The 18,389-nt window shown below is 57.1% G+C and overlaps 1 protein-coding gene across 1 annotated transcript in view; it reads right to left on the bottom strand.

Annotated features, from left to right (window-relative positions):
• PHACTR3 (phosphatase and actin regulator 3) overlaps positions 1–18,389 on the bottom strand; it is a gene marked incomplete at both ends in the record, with an annotated part of 235,305 nt that overhangs the window by 79,448 nt on the left and 137,468 nt on the right. Inside the window, 3 exons of the mRNA XM_082857853.1 lie at positions 5,101–5,283; positions 12,450–12,527; positions 16,526–16,687. Of these exons, the coding sequence (XP_082713979.1) occupies positions 5,101–5,283; positions 12,450–12,527; positions 16,526–16,687 (423 nt within the window). The remainder of the gene's footprint in view (positions 1–5,100; positions 5,284–12,449; positions 12,528–16,525; positions 16,688–18,389) is intronic.

The following is an 18,389-nucleotide window of genomic DNA, read 5'->3' as shown; positions in this document are numbered from 1 at the left end:
CAGTGTCAGCTGCCACAGCCTCTGCCTGAACCTCAGCAATGACCTTCGAGCTCCTTCCCTCCCGCCCATGGCACCCCAAACCCCTTCTCTAAATGAGGGTCAGCGAGCTTCCTCTGTACAGGGCTTTGCAGGTCATAAGGTCTCTGTTGGTGCAGAAAACTCTGGAAGGGCTGGCCACCCGGACAGCAAACTCCCCTGGCTGTGCACCCAAGTGGACGCGTGGCCACCCCTCACCCTCAGTGCCACCCAGTAGACCTTTCTCAGATGACAGAAACGCCTCCTTGTCTGCTACAGCGAGCAGCTGACAAGTGGCCGGTGCAACGGGGGAGATGGATTTATTTTCTTTGGTTTTAATTCATTGAAATAGCCACGCAGCTAGTGGACAGGGCAGCTCTGCATTTCTGGGAGCGAGTCAGTGGTCACAGCCCTTCAACCAGAGACGTCGCAGAGTAAGATTCTAACAGCCCCAGGGAGGTCCCCCCCGCCACTAGCCCAAGATGCAGCGGGTCCCCCACCCTCTGCTCTGAGGGCCCCGGGACCCAACACACCAGGGACTCACCCCAAACACCCTCCTCCGATGTCTCTCCACCCTGACCCGTCTGAGGGATCCTCGGTCTAGGAAACCGGCGTCTCAGCGCCTCCTTTGCCAATCTACATCTTTCTGCACATCTCATGCGAGTGTGCAGCTTCCACTGTATTAAGTAATCTTGTCAAAACTGAAACGTTAACATCTGTTAAAGTCTCAAGTGTTATATCAAAAAAGATTTTTTTTTTTAAATGTGGAAGCCGACATCAGCTTTGCGCGTTCCCCGCATTTGGATCCCTCCATCGGGGCCGTCCCTGTCCAGCCCTGACCAGCAGAGGGCGCTTCTCACCAACTGAGCTCCCAGCCGAGGCCCTTTTGCCTGGGGCGTGCTGCTGGGTGGTGGGCTTGCTTTATACCCAGTGATCACCCACTGGAGACATTCTGAGACCGACAGAGACCAGCCTGAGAGGAGGGACCTAGAGGGCTGGGGGGACAGCTGCCGTGGTCAGTTTCACAGAACCCCAGTGACACCTGGCACGTTCTCTGGATCAACCCCCAGCTTTACCACTCATGTGCTCTGTGGCCTCGGGCAAGTGACTTAACCTCTCTGGGCCACTGCTTTCTAATCTAAAAGCAAAAACAAAAAATGGGGCTAAGATAATATAGCACACACAGAACATGCTGAGTGCCACTTTTCCTTTTAATTAGTGCACTGTTGGGCACGCCAGAGCTCAGCCCCTGCACGACAGAAACACTGAACGGGATCCTATCCCACTTAACATTGAAACAAGGGGTTCTCCTGGGCTTTTTTTAGGGGATGCTCTGTGGCTGACACAGCATGACCCAAACAAAACCAGGAATCACCCCAAACACAAAAGTCCAAAGTCAACCCAAATCACTAAACCCAAACTGAGGATCAAAGAAAACCACGGTCAGAATCTTTGACGGTGTTTCCTTCCTGAGATATCTGCAATCATTGGATATAACCCCCATGCCCCCAGCCCTACCCCACGGTTTGGGGCACACAGAAGCAGCAGCCCCAATCCAGGTGTCACCACCTGGCCAAGGAGAGGCATCGCCCCCAGCGCAGCACAGGGGTCGATTCCCAAGACCAGGCTCTTCACCTTCATGGAAGGGATCACAAACTCATACACCCAAGGGCCCAAGCAGGAGCTGAGAGGTGAGCACCCCGCCCCCCACCCCCGCAAAGGAGATAACCTCTTCTCAGCTCCCAGAGACCGCAGCTGCGTGGGAACACGGGCCCAGTGGGCGCGGACTTTGATAGTTGAAAAGCAGCTATAGCTGCACGTGTGGATTTTTCATGAATGCTCCCGATTTTTAAGCCTAGGCAGTGTTTGAAGAAATGAGTTTAAGGTGTCTGAGTTAGAGTACAATCCACTCCCTCACAGAAGGGGCTTTGCTCAAGGCCAGTCCTCTCGGTAGAGACCAGGAGCCGCAGCCCTGGTCAGTGTTCTTGGTGGAGGATTCCAGGCCTGCAGGGCTGCAAGAGACTCCGGTGGGGGGTAGGGGGGATCCCCCGCTCAATAGCAAAGTGCAGGTGCACCCACATCCCCACCCACACGTGCTTTTAGACACAGGGCCTCTGTGGGGCATTTGCAGGCAACCCAATACCAGGCTTTAATGCATCACCCTCCCTCCAAGGGCTGCTTTTCCATGACAATGACAAAGTGATGATGAGGATAAAGACAGGACAATCCCTGGGAGCAACAGCAAACACTTTCTGAGCGCTCAGTGTGAGTGACGACTGAGCTAAGTGGTTTAATTTTAGCAACCCTGAGAAGTGCAACATTATCTCCATTTATAGTTGATGACTCAGGTTCAGAGAGGTTGAGTGACTTGTGTCCATGGTCACACAGCTTGGTGAGGCGCCCGGTCACATCTCAAACCCAGGTCAACCTGATGTCGAAGACGTTGCTCTCAATTCCCTAATTCTATACCCTTGGATGGGTTACTTAACCTGGGTACCTCCTTTCCATCATGAGTAAAAGGGGGCAACAGCATCAATCAATCACCTGGGGGTCACATGAGCCAATAGCCATGACAGCACTCAACAGCGTCCTGCACACAGGCGGCCGAGCGTGATGGCCCTTGTTGTCATCAGCATCATGATAAAGGTCAGTAGCTGCTAATACACTGACCACAGCCCAAAGGAATGTATCGGCCCTGCTTTGGAGACTGGACGTGGCCCTGTACTTTTCCATGTTTTTGTCTGCTGTATTTTACTCTAAGTGAAGCCATGCTTTTAATTTCAATGTATTTATTAAGAAGCTATCACTACCCTGAATGAGAAACCCATACCACTTGCTCTAATTAATGAAAATGAACATTACTCCTAAAACGTTTTCAAGTTGTGTACGCGTGCCACCAGATAACATCACCTCTCCCACCCCAGGGGCTCAGGACCTCTCTGGGGCCAGAGCGAAGGAAGAGGCCCGGTGAGGGGTGGAGCTGCCTCCCATCACCACAGACTCTACACACTGACCAGAGGCCCAGGGCTTCTCCTACAGTGCAAACCCCACTGTGGCTCCAACCAACCGCCCTCGGGGAAGGGCTGCCCTCGGGGAAGGGCTGCCCTCGGGGAAGGGCTGCCCTCGGGGAAGGGCTGCCCTCGGGGAAGGGCTGCCCTCGGGGAAGGGCTGCCCTCGGGGAAGGGCTGCCCGGCCCAGCCCTCTCTCTCTCCAGCCTATCCCGGCTCTGGCCACATCTACCTACAGCTCTGCCAAAGTCCCGTGGTCTTTCCTACTCCCCGGCCACCCACAGCAACCAAGTCCAGCCCGTGGGTTGTTTGCAAATAAAGCTTGCTGGCACCCAGCCATTCCTTTTCCTTTTGCACATCCTCACCTGGCAGAGGTGAGACCTTCCTAGCCACAAAGCCAATGAGATTTACAGCCGGCCCTTTACAGAGAAAGCAGCTGACCCTGTTCTCAGTCCTTGCAAGGGTCCCTCTGCCCGCCAGGACGCTCTCTCCCTCACTCTCTGGCCGGACAAGTGCTACTCATCCCTCTACCCCAGCTGGGCTGTCCCAGCCTCCAGAGCCCTGCAGGGACTCAGCCCAGGGGTCACCAGGTTTGGTCACCTGCTCACACCCACCCGGGAGGAGCGACCCAGACACATTACCATCACAACCCCAGACCCAACAGCACGTCTCACCAGGAGAAAAGTCCTTAATGCAGATCTGTGATCTCAACAAACCAACTCTGGTCTCAAGAATCCATCCCCCAATCAAGAGCGTGGACAGAAAGGACCTGAGGTTAGAGGGGGCGCTGATGGGAGCAGAAAGGCTGCCAGGGAGGGGTGCCAGTGGGAGGCGGGGTGCAGCGGCCCGCAGAAGGGAGGCTCCGCGGTCAAGGGCAGTGCTGGGCTGCTAGGACTCCAGGCGGAAGGCAACGCTTCAGCTGGCCATGAGAATCCCGCCAACCGCTGGCCCGACTGAAGTCAGATGGTGGGGGACACAGGGACACGGCGGTGACAAAAGGGTCTCTGCAGGAGAGGCCAGGACTCTCCCAAGGGCCACAGCCCTTCAGACCCCAAACTCCTATCGTGTCTCCAAGCTGGGGTGAAACTGGAGAGGGACAGCCGTCCCCAGGGAGAGTAGGGCATGCCTCTCGACAGGTGCCCGCGAAGGCCAGAGGAATGCCGGGGCAGCAGGGGAAAGTGCAGGTGTGAGTGGTGTCTAGGGAAGCAGCAGCGGAGCACAGGTGCCCCCCTCAACCCCCGGCTCTGAAACCAAAGAGCCAGCCAGAGAGGCCCCGGCCAAAGAGGCCCGTGCACACGCCCGAATTTCTCAGCCCAACACCGTAGGGACGCAGGACACGTCGCAGCCGCCACGCCGGACCTGGCAATGTTTACAGCTGCAGTTCTACGAGGGAGCAGGCCTCCTGCCTGACGGCCAGGTTGCCTGGAAGGTTTCTATGAAAACACTGCTAACAGGTCAGAGCGAGCAGGGGGTAGAGACTTCACAGCACACAGTTTCTGTGGTGGGTTTGTGCTTTTCCTCCTCTCCATCCCTCCCTCACTCCCTCTCTCCTCCCCTTCCCCATACCTGACAACTGCCCTGGTCTATTCAACTGAAATCACAAGAACCACCACCACGGCTCCCACCAAGAATCACGCAACGCGGCAGATGCTGCCCTGAGCTCCTCCCACCCCGCAGATAACCCGACACAGGCCATTCTTTTCTCCATCCTGCCCTACTGCCTTGGGGTAGCGAAGATGCTCCCAGACATCAGCTTCTTTGGAGAGAATTTTCCCGCTCAGAAGTTCGGAGGGAACAGGCAGAGACACCCTGGGAGGAGGGTGGATGGTAAGGGACCTGTGACCATCTGGAAGCATGTTCATCCACTGCTCTGCCGGACTTGGGAAGATGCTGGAGAAACACCCAGCAAACATTTAAACTCAACCACGTGGTGGAGCGTGGCAGGGCTCAGAGCACGGCTGCGCCTCTGAGGACGGTCTTCTACCACGGCTGCTGCCCAGCTCGGGCTGGGGACCTCAGTCGCCACCCAGGCGGATGGCCTCCTGGGAGCAGCTCAAGCCCGGTGTCCAATCAATACCTGCATCGTCTGAAGGGGCGTCCGAGGACAGCGTCTCATCCAGGGAAGCCTGGTCCGTCCCAGTGGCCAAAGGGCTCCCCAGCTGGGCTTCCGCCGAGGTCAGCGGCTCCTGCTTGGGAGTGGAAGGTTCACTCTGTGCAAGTCGGGGATCTCCGTCGGGGCTGCACGCTTTGCTCTCAGCGTCTGCAAGGAAATTCAGCTGTCAGCTGAGCCTGACTCCCTTGCTACCTGCTTTCATTCACGCGCGAAGTGACGTCCTGGGAAGTCCGCTATCCCAGGCCTGCTGTGGTACCCTGCACGCTCTCGCACACCCTGGGGATCCCTTTCCAGAGCCTTCCTAAGGCAGCACCGAGCGTCACAACACCCGCTGGCCTCTGCACCACTTCCAGCCTGCGCGCTCTTACTTCGACAATGCCCCCACCCATGTCCTCGCCTTTGTGGTGCCCCCGACCCTCGGCCTCTGCCTTGTGGCTTCGGCCAATGGGAAGTGAGCAGGTGTGACGCAGCAGCGACTTTAAAAGTACCTGCCCATTCCTGCGCATCTCTCCTGTACCCGGACCTCACCCTGAGGACAGGCCCAGCCAGCCTGCTGGGGATGAGAGATGGCGGGGGACGGGAGCAGAGCCAAGGCGCCCCCATCCTGCCAGCCAAGGCCACCCAGACAGGTGATGACAAGCCCTAACTGCTGCCCATCCCGGAGGTGCTGGGTTGTTACTATCGAGGCTACAAATTACCTTTCACCTCAGCACCCGCCATCCTACCATGAGTCCCCCGTCACACAAATGCTTCTCGTTTGTTGGGTCCAGCATTGTGCCAACGGTGTAAAGGCGGAGATTAACAAGACAATCCTTACCCCCCAGGTGGCTCAAACTGTGGGCGGCCACACAGCTGGCCACACGTGGCACTGCCAGTCCAACAGAGGCACAGAGAAGGGCTGAGGTGGGAATCAGGGAGTCCTTGGTCTAGGCAGGCGGCCGTCTCAGAACGGAGGACACCAGGCTCCTAGTTGGGCTGAAAGGAGGACCCGGCCCTCCCCTTGCTGGGGCTCGGTGGCTGGAGCCTTTGAGGGTCTGGCCTTTGACTGGTTGATCACCTTGGGTCATATCTTAGTGCTGCGGGGCCGGGCGCTCAAGAGCATAACAACTGGTCCAGATCACACAACCAGAGTGGCAGGTCCAGGCAGGGAGGCTCAGCCAGCCGATCGCACTCAGCCTCCGGAGACACAGCTCACAGCCCAGTTCACGCAGCACCCACAAAGCCCCCGGCTCACCCCTAGGCCCCACGGCCAGGTCACCCAGGCCGCCGCAGTGCAGCGTGTCAGCGTAGGCTGCACACGTCCACACGGCTGGGAGGCAGCAGCGTGGGGGAACCAGCCTTGCTTGGAGGCAGCGGGGAGAGAAGAGATTTATTTCAGAGCCGGGGGTCCGTTGCTTAAGTCAGCCCTGGCTCCTCCCTGCTGTCAGGTAGCAGTGTCCCTTCCACTCCCCAAAGTGCCCAGGCGGGACAAAAGGTATAAGGTCACCCTCTCTACCCATCCCACCCCACAGCACATGGGGTTTCTTGTGCAGAGGCAGCAAATGTCTCCAGGCCTCAATTTCCTCTTCTATTAAATGGGGCTAATACTCCTGGCTTCGCAGAGTCAGAGTGAGAATTCAGTGAGTGAACGTCCATAACGCATCTGGCATGAAGCAAACACCACGCATGTGCTTGTCATTACCCTCACAAAGGGGAGGAGGACGATGACAAGGGTGATGGTCTGGCCACTCGGCCTGGGCCCCTCGGCCCACGTGGTATCAACAGGGCCCTCCCCACGCCCAGGACTCAGGCCAGGCCTGTGACGTGACCCTGCAGGGGACGTGCACTTGTAATCACTGTTCACCATCTGCCGTCTGCTGCACGCCCCCTAGCGGGGAGGGCAGAACGGCAAGAGTCTAGAGACTTGGGTCTCGGAAGATGCCATCTATGCAGCCATGTCACCTGGCCTGGGGGGTGGGTCTAGACCAGGGACCGGCTACCCTTCCCTAGAAAGAAGCGGATGGCCGGTATTTGTACTTTAGACTTTCTGGGCCACATGCCACAAATCCATGGTCCATATTCATCTTTGTTGTTTATTTTTTACAAAAGTCCTTTAAGTTTAAAACCATTCTTAGCTCAAGGGGGCTTTAAGAAGACAGACCTTGGGCCAGATCGGACCAGCAGTCAACCAACCTCCACCCAGGAGAAGACCAAGACACAAGCCAAGAGAAGCCACCCAGTGGGCACAGTGAGAGGTCACCAAGCTCACAACTACAGCTTCTTGGACCCTCTCTCATGACTGCTCTACTCATACTTGAAACACAGCTGTGACAGTCTCTGCTACCAGCTTACTTGGCCGCTGGTGACAGAGGTGACAGCCAGCACCGACTGAGGCTGTGCACAGCTAGAGACACAGCACGGCACTCTGCTGGCACCATCTCACCTGAATGTCACAGCTCCCCTCCCCGTTAGGTGTGGCTGCCACCCACCCTTTACAGACGGTGACACCGAATCTTAGGAGCGGCGGGTCATTTGCTGCTGGTGACGATCCCCGTTGTTAGTAATAACGGCGTCTCCATCATCATCAACGAAATGGTCAGAACACTGAAACTGCGAGACCCAAAGGTCCCCACCCTCCACCCGGGCTCAGCAAAGGCTGCACCCGGACGCACAGCCCCGGGATTCCTCCACCTACTTTTACGTCTTAGCGGACTTGCAGGACTTTTCTGGGCTGTGCTCAGAGCTCCGGCTCATAATCATGTTCAGTGAAAAGTCACAGTTCTCAAAATAGCCTGGGCGGCAGGGTCGTTGCTAAGCAATGCTGGCAGGCAGGGCGGGGGGAGCTGTGGGCAGCTGGTCCCCTGCTCCTCTCACTATACCGTGGGCGCTCCCTCCCGGCCAGGCGCTTCCGAGGGCGGCAGAGGGGAGCCGGGGCCGGAGGCTGGGTTATACGCAGAGCAGCCACGCTGAGAGGGGACATGCCCCAAGCAAACACGCACCCCGCACGCACACGCCTTCATGCACACGCACGCACGCACCCACCCACCTGTATGCACACGTACCCCGCACGCAAACGCCTGCACGCAGGTGCACGCACGCACACACACACACACACACACACACACACAGCCCCTGGCGCTCCTGCCACACAGAAGCCAGACAGACTTGACTCGTCACTGCCAACTGCCCCGAGGACAGGGACCTCGTGTCTTTCAGGTCACGGAACACAGCACCGCGGTAACAGCCACCTCCTCCTTATATCCAGTGATAGAGAATGAAAGTCCTTAAACTATTAAGACAAAGTCAAGCAGACACATTGAGGAGGATGGAGTAAAGTCACTCAGGGCACACACGGCGTCCGGACAGAGAAATGGGCCAGCTCCTGTCCTCACTCATCGCATGTGGGCCAGGGACCTGGTGCAGGGGCTGGGACACCAGCCTGCCCTCGCCTGTCACAGATGTGTCGCTGGTCAAAGCTGTGAAGACGGAGTGAGAGGAAAAGGTCAGCTCCCGGTCCCTCATGCAGACCTGGCCGCATCTCACACAACTCCTAACCATACTAGTAGGGTCCTTCCTCGATCCGGCAGATTCCCAGACCTTCAGGAACCAAGGATAGGTCAGAGGGGTTCATAAAACGCATGTGTTCACAGTATCACAAAATAACAACCCCCCCGGAGAGCGGGGAGGGCAAACCCATGCCCTGGACACAGGCTCACCTCCGGGACGTGCAGGCTCTCTCCTGCAGGCCCGTCCACAGCCGGCTCAGGCAGCCGGCTCCTGACCGCTTTGTGGGCAGACTCCAGGGGGCTGACCCAGGGGCGTGTCCATGTGCACGCGTGTGCACACCTGTGCAGGGCAGAGGACCTTCCTGGGTTTGGCCTGGCCTAGGACGTTCAAGTGTGAGTTCCTGAGGCTGCTAAGAACTGCAGGCAGCTCTGGGAGGGTCTGTGGCCCCAGCCTGTGGGGGGCCTCTCTGGGCCCCTCGGTCAGTGTCGGAGGCTCGCTCAGCCCCCCAGGTGCCCCCTGGGTGTGAAGTCCAGGCTCAGTCCGGGGTAGGGGGCAGCCAACCACAGGGGGGCGCTCCTGGCTACAAAGCCGGCCAGCCGAGCCGGGCACAGGTGGTGGCGATGAGGATGATTCCTGAATCCAAGCCGGGGGCCATCTCTGAAGGGGGAGGGGGCGGTTCAACTCCCGGGGCCACGGATCAACCCAGCAGGAGCCCTGCTGTCCCACCTCCAGGACAAATTCGGGACCGACAGAGGCTGACCTAGAGCTCGACTTCACCCCAGTGAGAAAAGGCATTTTCTCAGCAAGTGCAGGACAGAAACAATCGCTCCAAGAGGTATGCACCCCAGGAGCCTGTCGGCAAACACTCTCACATCTCCCCTTACCCCTGTGCGTCCATTAGAGGTAATACAGTTAAGAGTTTAAGGGAGATGAGTGGGTGGTGAGCCCACCCCCCTGCCCCCTCCCCCAGACCCGGTCCCTTCCCAGGGGCAACGCCTGCTCCCTGCTTCTAACACGCACCCCCCAGCGGGAGCCCCGCAGGCTCACTGCAGACTCAGCCCACCTGTCCCCTGGCTGCCCGGGGTGCCACGGCCACAGGGGTGCCTGTCACCCAGCCGCCTGCTGGGGAGTCGAATTCTCTCCATTCCGTCCATGCTGCAGGGAGAGGCAGGAGGACGCAAGACCCTGTCAGACAGCCCCCGCTTTCTCACCTCCCCTAACCCGCACCCACCTTCTCTTTCCTCCTCCTCGGGGTGCCTGCTCCTTCCCCCACGGGGTCCTGCGCGGGCTGCTCCACTGGGCTGGAAGATGCTCCCCAGCCTCCCATCGCTCTCCGCTTCTCAGCCTTGGGGCACCAACGTTGGAAGCAGCTGGGCTTATAAACTCCGGACGCCTAGGTCCCACCCCCAGCACCTCTGATTGAAGAGCTCGTCAGGTGACCCTAATTGTAGCAAGTTCTGAGAAGCAGCCTGTTGACTCCTGCTATTAGACCCACTCCACCATCACCTCCCCCCAGCCCCGGACCAGGTCAGGGGCCCAACTCACGTTCTTCAGGTGCTACGTGCTTTCCTTCACCATACTCAGCTCAGCTGTGATTTTGTATTGATTTGTGGGATTCTCTAGTGTTTGTTCCCCACGGGACTGTGAGTTCTGGGAGAAAGGTATTTTGCTCACCTGTATCCTCAGCAGCTAACACAGACCCTGGCCCCTAGCAGATGCTCAGTAAAATGGTGCGGCGTCAGTTAACGAGCGCATTGTCAATTCTTGAGCAAAGAGACTGTGTTTCAGGCCCCTCCATTTCCTGGTCCACAATCACTTAGCCAGAGAGAAAGAGTGATCTACAGTCAGGGTTGGCAAGCTACACCCTGGGGGCCGCATCTAGCCCACCGTCTGTTCCACAGAGCCCCAAGCTACGAAGGGATTCTACCCCTTTAAATGGCTGAAAAAGGAAAATAATACTTGATAGCACATGGAAGTTATATGAAATTCAAATTTCAATGTCCCTAAATAAAGTGTTACCAGCACCCAGCCAAACCCACAACTTTGTGTAGTGTCTGGGGCTGCTTGTGCCTGATAACAGCAGGGGTAAGTATGGACCTCACAGCCTAAAATAATCTGTCTGACTCTCTCCAGAAAAGGCTCGCTGACCCCAATCTAAAGCAGTACTGCAGGTGGGCCGGCGTGAGATCTCCCCGCCAAACACAGAAGCCAGGAGAGCCGGCCCCTGAGCGCGTCAGCCACGGGCTCACCCCATCAACTCGGCGGCCGGCTCTCTGTACTGAGGCCCCCCAGACAAAATCGTTTTACAAAGACTCAGAGTTTAGGAAAGGAAAAACCGCCCTTCTCCTGGAAGGTTTTCCCTTTAATGATTCACCTATCACTTTATCTTTGACGGGAATCAAATCCATGTTTTCCTTCATCAGTGATAATATTTTTAAAAACAGATGATAAACAGAACTTCATATTGTTTTCATTTTCCCTCCTCCCGCCCCAAGAGTTAAGGTAAGTTTTGTTGGCAACATATTCAAAATGCCAGAGTTCGGAGCTTTTTGGTTCCATCCAAATTCACACAGTCCAGATCTCCATCTCAGCGAAGACATTTTCCCAAATCTCAGTCAGCCTGGAGCGTCTAACATCTGAACGTCACAGGACTTGATACCAAGTTTTTTTTACAGACAAAGTTTGATTATTAGCACTAAGCAATTTCCCACGTATGCTTCCCATGAAAACAGCATCATCACCAAAGTACTTTCCCCTTTGCATCTAAAGAAGAGGAATGACCACAAGGGCCCTACCAGACGCGGAGCACGTTATAAATCTGGATTCACGGACTCCATGGGCTCCCTTTCTACTTCCTGATACCTGGGCCAAATGACAAAGACACCAATAATATTTTAAGGCTAAAAGGGAGACAGGAATGCCATTTTTTCACGTGAGCCTCACAGAATTGGCTCTGTGAGGCCAGGTTCTTTCAATCAGGAGGCAAGAGCTTGGTCCAGCTCGAGAGAGACCTGCAGGCAGCAGTGAGGTTGTCTGAGACCCCACCACCCCTGCCAAGCTTTAGGGTCTCAGAGAACTGGAAAGCATGAAAGTTTAGCGTCAGGACCCAAGTCCTGTGCCTCACGCCATCACCAAGGGAGGAAGATGGGCGAACCCAAAAATCCTTAAATTAATTGTGCGAGTGATAAAACCTGGTGCTTCTGAAAGATGCAAACAAGGGCGGCTTCGCAGACACCACGGTGATGAAGGTTTCTGGACCAGAGTCTGAACAGCATCCGGGCCCTCCGGCTGCGTGACGCAGGGCAGCTACCTCCCAGGCCCTCCCACTGCTCACCTGGAGACCAGGTGACAACACCACACCCAGTCACAAGGATGCTGTGAGGACAAAAGGTTGAAGGCGGGTAGAACGCCCAGCAGAGCACCCAGCATATAATCTATCCTTAATAAACGGTAGCTGTAACACTAGGTGGTCATGGGGAACAAATAACTCACCCGAATCCAGGATTAAACTCTGAATATGAAAAAACGAAAAACCAGGACTAGCCACTAGCTTCACCCACAGCCAGCTCGGGCGGAAAGCCACCCGTCATCCCCAGGGCAGGTGGCTGCACTCAGCTCCACGCCCCATGAGCAGCTGACTCTTCGACTCACCGATGGGTCCTCAGAGGCCCGGGGGCTGAGCCGTGGGTCCTCACTGGACCCACGGAGGCCTCATTCAGGTCCAGGAGCCACAGCTGGACACCGGACTCCTCCGACTTCCACGCCACCCTGATGGGCCTGCTGGACCCCCGTGAGACCCCCAGCCCGGCCCGGGGTGGCCCACTTACCCTGCTCCATCATCTCCAGGAGCCCCTTCTTGATGAGGTCCTCCCGACCTTGCCTGCTGGCCATCTTCTTCTCCAAGGCTGCACACACAACACAGACATCCAGGTGAGTCATGGGCAGAGCGCCACAGGGCCCCGCCCGAGCCCGGCCAGCGCCACCTCCAGCGTAGGAAGACAGCAGAGAGGCAGCAGGTGACCATGGGTTAGGGGCCCCCAGGTGGGGCTGTGGTTCAGGAACCCGAGCTCCCCCCTAAGCAATGTGCTGAGCAGGGCAGAAGGGAGGTACCGTGAGCACTGTTTAAGGCAGTGGCTTCCGTGGCTCATCTGAGAAGCGATGCCCCGCGTACCACCCTCTCTAGGCTCCCATCCCCACCCTCCGCCAACTACGCCTTCATTTTCCAGCCCAAGACCTTGTCCCCCAAATACGCTGGGGTGCTTTTCTGCGGTTCTATTTTCACCTGCTAAATACATCCCGACCGCCCTTTTGTCTGTTCACAGACCAGTCTTCTGTCCCACCAGAGGCTCCTCCGATGAGCCCCAGGTTCATGCTTTCAAAGAATGTGCCAGTAGGGACTTCCCTTAAGAATCAGCCTGCCAAGGCAGGGGACACGGGTTCGATCCCTGGTCCGGGAAGATCCCACATGCCGCGGAGCAACTAAGCCCGTGCGCCACAACTACTGAGCCTGCACTCTAGAGCCCACGAGCCACAACCACTGAAGCCCACGTGCCGCAACTACTGAAGCCCGACGCCTAGAGCCCGTGCTCCACAGCAAGAGAAGCTGCCGCAATGAGAAGACCGCGCACCGCAACGAAGAGTAGCCCCCGCGCGCTGCCATTAAAGAAAGCCCACGTGCAGACAATGAAGACCCAATGCAGCCAATAAATAAATAATGTTCCTTTAAAATAAAAAGAAAGAAAGAAATAGTAGCTTTAAAAAAAAAAAATGTGCCAGTCGAACAGGAAGGAGGCGGCCGGGCCCCGATCCCCCTCCACCGAGCCCAACGTGCGGAAGGAACCTCGTCGATTCCTCCTTTGGAACAGCCCTTCCAGCCCCCTCATCCCAGGGCAAACCCTCCAGCGACTGGCCCCCTGCCCCTGCCTCTCCCCTCCCAGGGGCTGGTCTCACTCTGCTCTCCTTCTTCTCCCTAACTGTCCAGAAAACAATTTGCCTGCAGTAGAATCCAATTTCCAAACACGAACCCATGTCACCCCTCAGACCCTCTCTTTAAAAGATACGGACAAAGTACCGGCTATAAGCCTGGATCACAAAGGGCCCTGGGTCACCCACATGTATGAATGCCCTGCCCCACGTGGGAACGAAACAGCCGCTCGAGTAGCAGAGCTTAAAGTCTAGTGGCCAATGACAAACAGGCAACGACCATGAAGTTATTTATTAAAAAATATTTACTGCGCACCTACTGTGTGCCAGGCACAGGGGAGCAAGACAGGCATGGACTCTGCCTGAGAACCAGAGCTTTGGGACAGATGACAAACATCTGGGCGAGTGGCATCAACCAGAACCAGAGGGCATGGGGGCAGGGCATCTGGGGAAACGCAGCTGCTCCCCTGAGGGTGTTTACACCGAGGGATGAATACAGAAAACCCAAACATACCGGGAAAAAGACAACTGGGGGCAAAGGGGAACATAATTTCCTTTCTGAGTCCGATTTCCAGGTGCCAGCAGTGTGGATAAAACTGAGAAACGGAACTCTGGCTTTGGGAGGTGCCGCCCAGTCCAAAAACAAGAGGCGAGCAGGACAAGGGTGAAGGTCTCCAGGACGGAGGGACCGCGCTGTGACCAGTGCTGGTGGCAGCCTTGGTAGCACCCTGCTCAGATGCACTGACTTGTAAGTCCTCCCAATGACCTGAAGAGGCAGTTGCCAGGGGCTGCTGTCTGCAACTCAGGACACCTGTCCCCACGGCCCAAACCCCCCTCCCCCGCTCCCAGAGCAGGTACGGGCTCAGATGCCACTTCCCAGACTTCAGGCTTCCGAGAGCCACCTTCATGGTGTCACCGGTCCCCACTCTGCCCAAACCACTGTCTGCATTGTTTTGTTTTTTTTTTTCCTCTCTCTAAATCATCTTTATTTTTACTTCATCTCATCCTAACCAAGGATGCCTGTGAAGACGGGGATTGGATAGGCTGAAATAAATAACATCCCACACTCTGGGGGGAAAGAACGGTTTAGCATAAATAAATGAAATGCAGCGCTATCTGCAGAATTCCAAATGCCTGATAAAGGGCCCAACGGGGATGCCTGCCCGAAGGCAGGGATGCTGCAGGTCTTAACCTGGAGACCCTCAGTCCCCCAGCAGGGCCCGCACAGCATCCTGAAAAACTCACAGGTTGCTCCCCGCAGCCCAGTGCCAAGTGGGCCAGGGACACAGGGTCCCGAGAGCATGCAGCTCACCCTCCAACCCCACGGCCCAGAGAGCACCAGGGGCTCCCCAAGGTCACAGGGGTCACCCTGCTCTGGCCCCCTAAACCTTTCACTGATGCCCGGGTGAGGCTTCCCCAGCTCGGTGCGTTTGCACAGCTGTTCCCCCGGCTGCGATGCTCTTCCCTGCTTCCCTCCAGGGGACCGATCACGTCTCAGCTCAGTGTCACCTCCTCACCTGGACCTTCTCAGGCCACTCAGCCCAGGGCAACGCCCACCCCCCGCCTCCTCCTCAGCCCCGCCAAGGTCGTGACTGTCACACGTGCTTGTCTGTCGTCGCCTGACCCCCCACTTGGCGGAAAGCTCTAAGCGGGCAGGGTCTGGGTCTCCCTGTCTACTCTGTGCCTGGCACACAGGAGCCACACAAGGTTCATCGACGTTTGTGCTGCTTTCATCCTTGACGAGGAGAATCGGTCCATCAACTTCTTGGGTAGTTAAAAAAATAAGTTTGTAAATTGCATAAAAAGTGTGGGTGGAAGTACCCCCCGCTGCTGTTAGGAGCCCCCCCTGCCCCCCGCCCCACCGGCTTTGCCTCCTCCATCCCCTGAGCCCGGGAGTCTGCACCACTTCAAGGCTGGGACCACAGGGACCGCCAGAGGCAACAGCCCAAGACGGGCACTTAGCAGGCGGGTCCCCGAGGCCCAGGACTAACTCCACACGAGCAGCTCCCTCGCTGACTGTTTCCAGCAGCAGCTGACAGGCCCGTGGGAGCCGAGATGCTGTCTCCCCTCCGCTTCACCGAGGGCACCCCATCGCCCAGGAACCAGACCCGAGCCCGGCCGCCAGGGCTCCAACCCCAAGCCCACAACCTGCTGCTGCCTGGCCCTGGCAGCGGCTGCCCATCTGATCCCGCTTCCCGTTCCTGACATGGGCAGGAGCGCTGTGATACGGGGGCTTCTGAGCACTTAACTGTTAGAAACGTGCTGTGTTGCTTTGACTCTTACGGCCAGTTGTGTTGTCGTCACCACGTGCATCCCCTGGGTCAGTCTCGTGGCCAGAGCTCCCGGCTTGGAGTTCGAGGGGGCGGGGGCAGCGGTCCAGCCTCTTGTAACCCAGCTTCCCACAGAGCTGAAGGTGAGTGAGGGGAGCTCTGGGGTCCTTTAGTGGGAGGGCATCCAGACGGGGCTGCCCAGGTAGGAGCTGCCTCTTCAGGAGGAGCTTAGGAGCCGGCGAGCGTCGGTATCGAGGCCAAACTGAGGCCCCGACCCTCTGAGTGAATCCCCCAGGGGGCTCTTGGGGACGGTGGGACCCAGGCCCCGGGGTTGTCAAAGTGAGGGTCCAGGTGCAGGAGGGCTGGGTGCTCCCCACTCCGGTGTGGTCAGGAAGGAGAGATGGTTACAAGCCAGGCCTCAGCTCCAGCCTGGCCTCGCACTGACCTTGAGTCTGCATTTTTAACTAGGTCGAGGGTGACGTGTGTGCCCCTTAGGGTCTGGGCGTGAGTGGGCTTCGGGTGGGACCTAGAGCTGCTTCCCCGCCCCCGCCCCCACCAGGGACCTGGAAGGGCCGGTGGAGAGAGGGGACCCGCAGGAGGTTGAACAGCTCCTGGCCGTCAGAGGCCACAGAGCACAGCCTGCCCCTCCCAACACCAGCAACAGAAAGCGCGGTGACGGTGACGCCAGGCCCCCTCTCCCTGGTGCTCACCGGACGTTGTCTGCTTCAATTTTTCATTTTTCTTTTTCCTCCATTTCCAGGGTTTGAAGATTCTGCCCAGGGTGGCCAGTTTGCTGTTTCTCCTCACGGGGGGAGTTCGAATCCCTGAGAGCAGATATTCAGAGCGCACTGCGGGGGTTTGGTCCATCTCATCTGGAAGGCGAAAACCCAGCGAGGCGGTCAGTGATGACCAAGCCCACACGACAGCCTGGGGGGCCCGAGGTGACTCCCCTCCTCCCTGGGACCACCAGTGATCCTCCAAAGCCTGGGGCTCAAGAGGGTGGGCCAGGCGATGGAGACGGGGCTTGTGCCATCATGTACCAGCCCACGTTCAGTTGGGTTAATTCACCTCCTGCTGCCTGTGAGAAGGGGCAGAGTTTATCCAGAACCAAGAAGCCCCAGAGACACCCAAAGATGCAGGAACAGCAGGGCTGGAGAGAGCGAGGACCAGGCCAGGGGAGGCCACCAGCAGTCGGAGGGGCCAGGACCTGGGATGGGCCAGTCATCAAAAGACCCAGCCCAACGCCCCATGGGACGGGCGTCCCAGGGACCCAGCCGGCAGCCTCCAGAAAGACCCCTGAGGTTTGACTTCCAGAAGGCTGTGCCCGTCAGCAGCCCAAGCCACTCAGCCCCTCTGAGCCTCAGTTTCCACATCTGGAAAATGAAGCTAATCATCATCGTTGATGCCTAGGGTTGAGAGGAAAATTCTGTGTGACCATACGGTGGCCATGACGTCTGGAAACATAGGTAGACACACACAATACACAGTCTATCGATAGCATGTTACGATCCACGTGAAGTAATATTATCTGTGCTTTGAAACTGTCTACCCATTCTGCCTAACATGCCGTGCCAGCACGGGTGGCTCTCAGACATTTTCATAGTAATTTATATTGTGTAAGTAATACGATAATTACTATGGAGCAGAAGTTAGTCACTACTTGTTCTGGGCCGAGTGCTAACATATTTTACCCCCATAGTAAATCTAGGAGGTGGAGGCTGTTATTATATCCATTTTACAAATGGGTGCACTGAGGCTCAGAGCCACAAGCCATTCTGTTAGCTGCCAGAGCGGGGGGATGATGGCCTCGGGCGGCCTGACTCCAGAGGCCCCTCTCGTATCTCTAAGCTGCTTCTAGGGTGACGATATAACTTTATCACCCAAAGCAGGACACACATGGATGGAACACAACAGGAGGCATAAACACCAAGCCAACCACTCTCTCCAGCTGTTTTTTTTCCGTGCAGCGTGCAGGATCTTACTTCCCCAACCAGGGATCGAACCCACGACCCCTGCAGTGGAAGCGCAGAGTCTTAACCACTGGACCGCCAGGGAAGCCCCTGTCTACAGCTGTTATTTAATTGAGTGTTAAGTGTACACCAGAGGCTGGGTCCGCAGGGGGTCCACAAAGAAACCTCGTGTGGACAGACAGCCCAGGGGTCTCGCTGGAGGACTTCTCCCTGCAGACTTAGCAAACCAGCCAGGCTCCTAAGCCCACGACATTTTCCACCTTGGGTTCAGCTGTAACCCCAGTGCCCGGCGCCTAGCAGGGGCCCAGGAAGTTCGGGCGGGGAAGTCAGTGAGCCAGGGCAGTCTAAGGACCGGTCACGACCCCCAGCGCCGCACTCCAGGCGTGCAGGATGCAGATGGTCCTCCTCTCCTCAAGAGTCAGTTCACTGCGTGTTATTAGCCTCTCCTTTCCTTCCTCCGCCCACGGATGCCAGATGGGAGTGGAACCGCCGGTGCCATGTGGCCCCAGAAAAGCTGACTGTCCTGGAGGCATTTTTGGCACAAAGGAGAAAGAAATGGCCTGGTCTCCCCAAGCTTCCAGGCTGGTTTGAAGATAAAGACGAA

This window comes from Leucopleurus acutus, assembly GCF_964270905.1.
Source record: "Leucopleurus acutus genome assembly, chromosome: 16".
Classification (NCBI taxonomy): domain Eukaryota; kingdom Metazoa; phylum Chordata; class Mammalia; order Artiodactyla; family Delphinidae; genus Leucopleurus; species Leucopleurus acutus.
The sequence above is the reverse complement of the archived record's forward strand: the minus strand, read 5'-3'. Positions and strand labels throughout refer to the sequence as shown.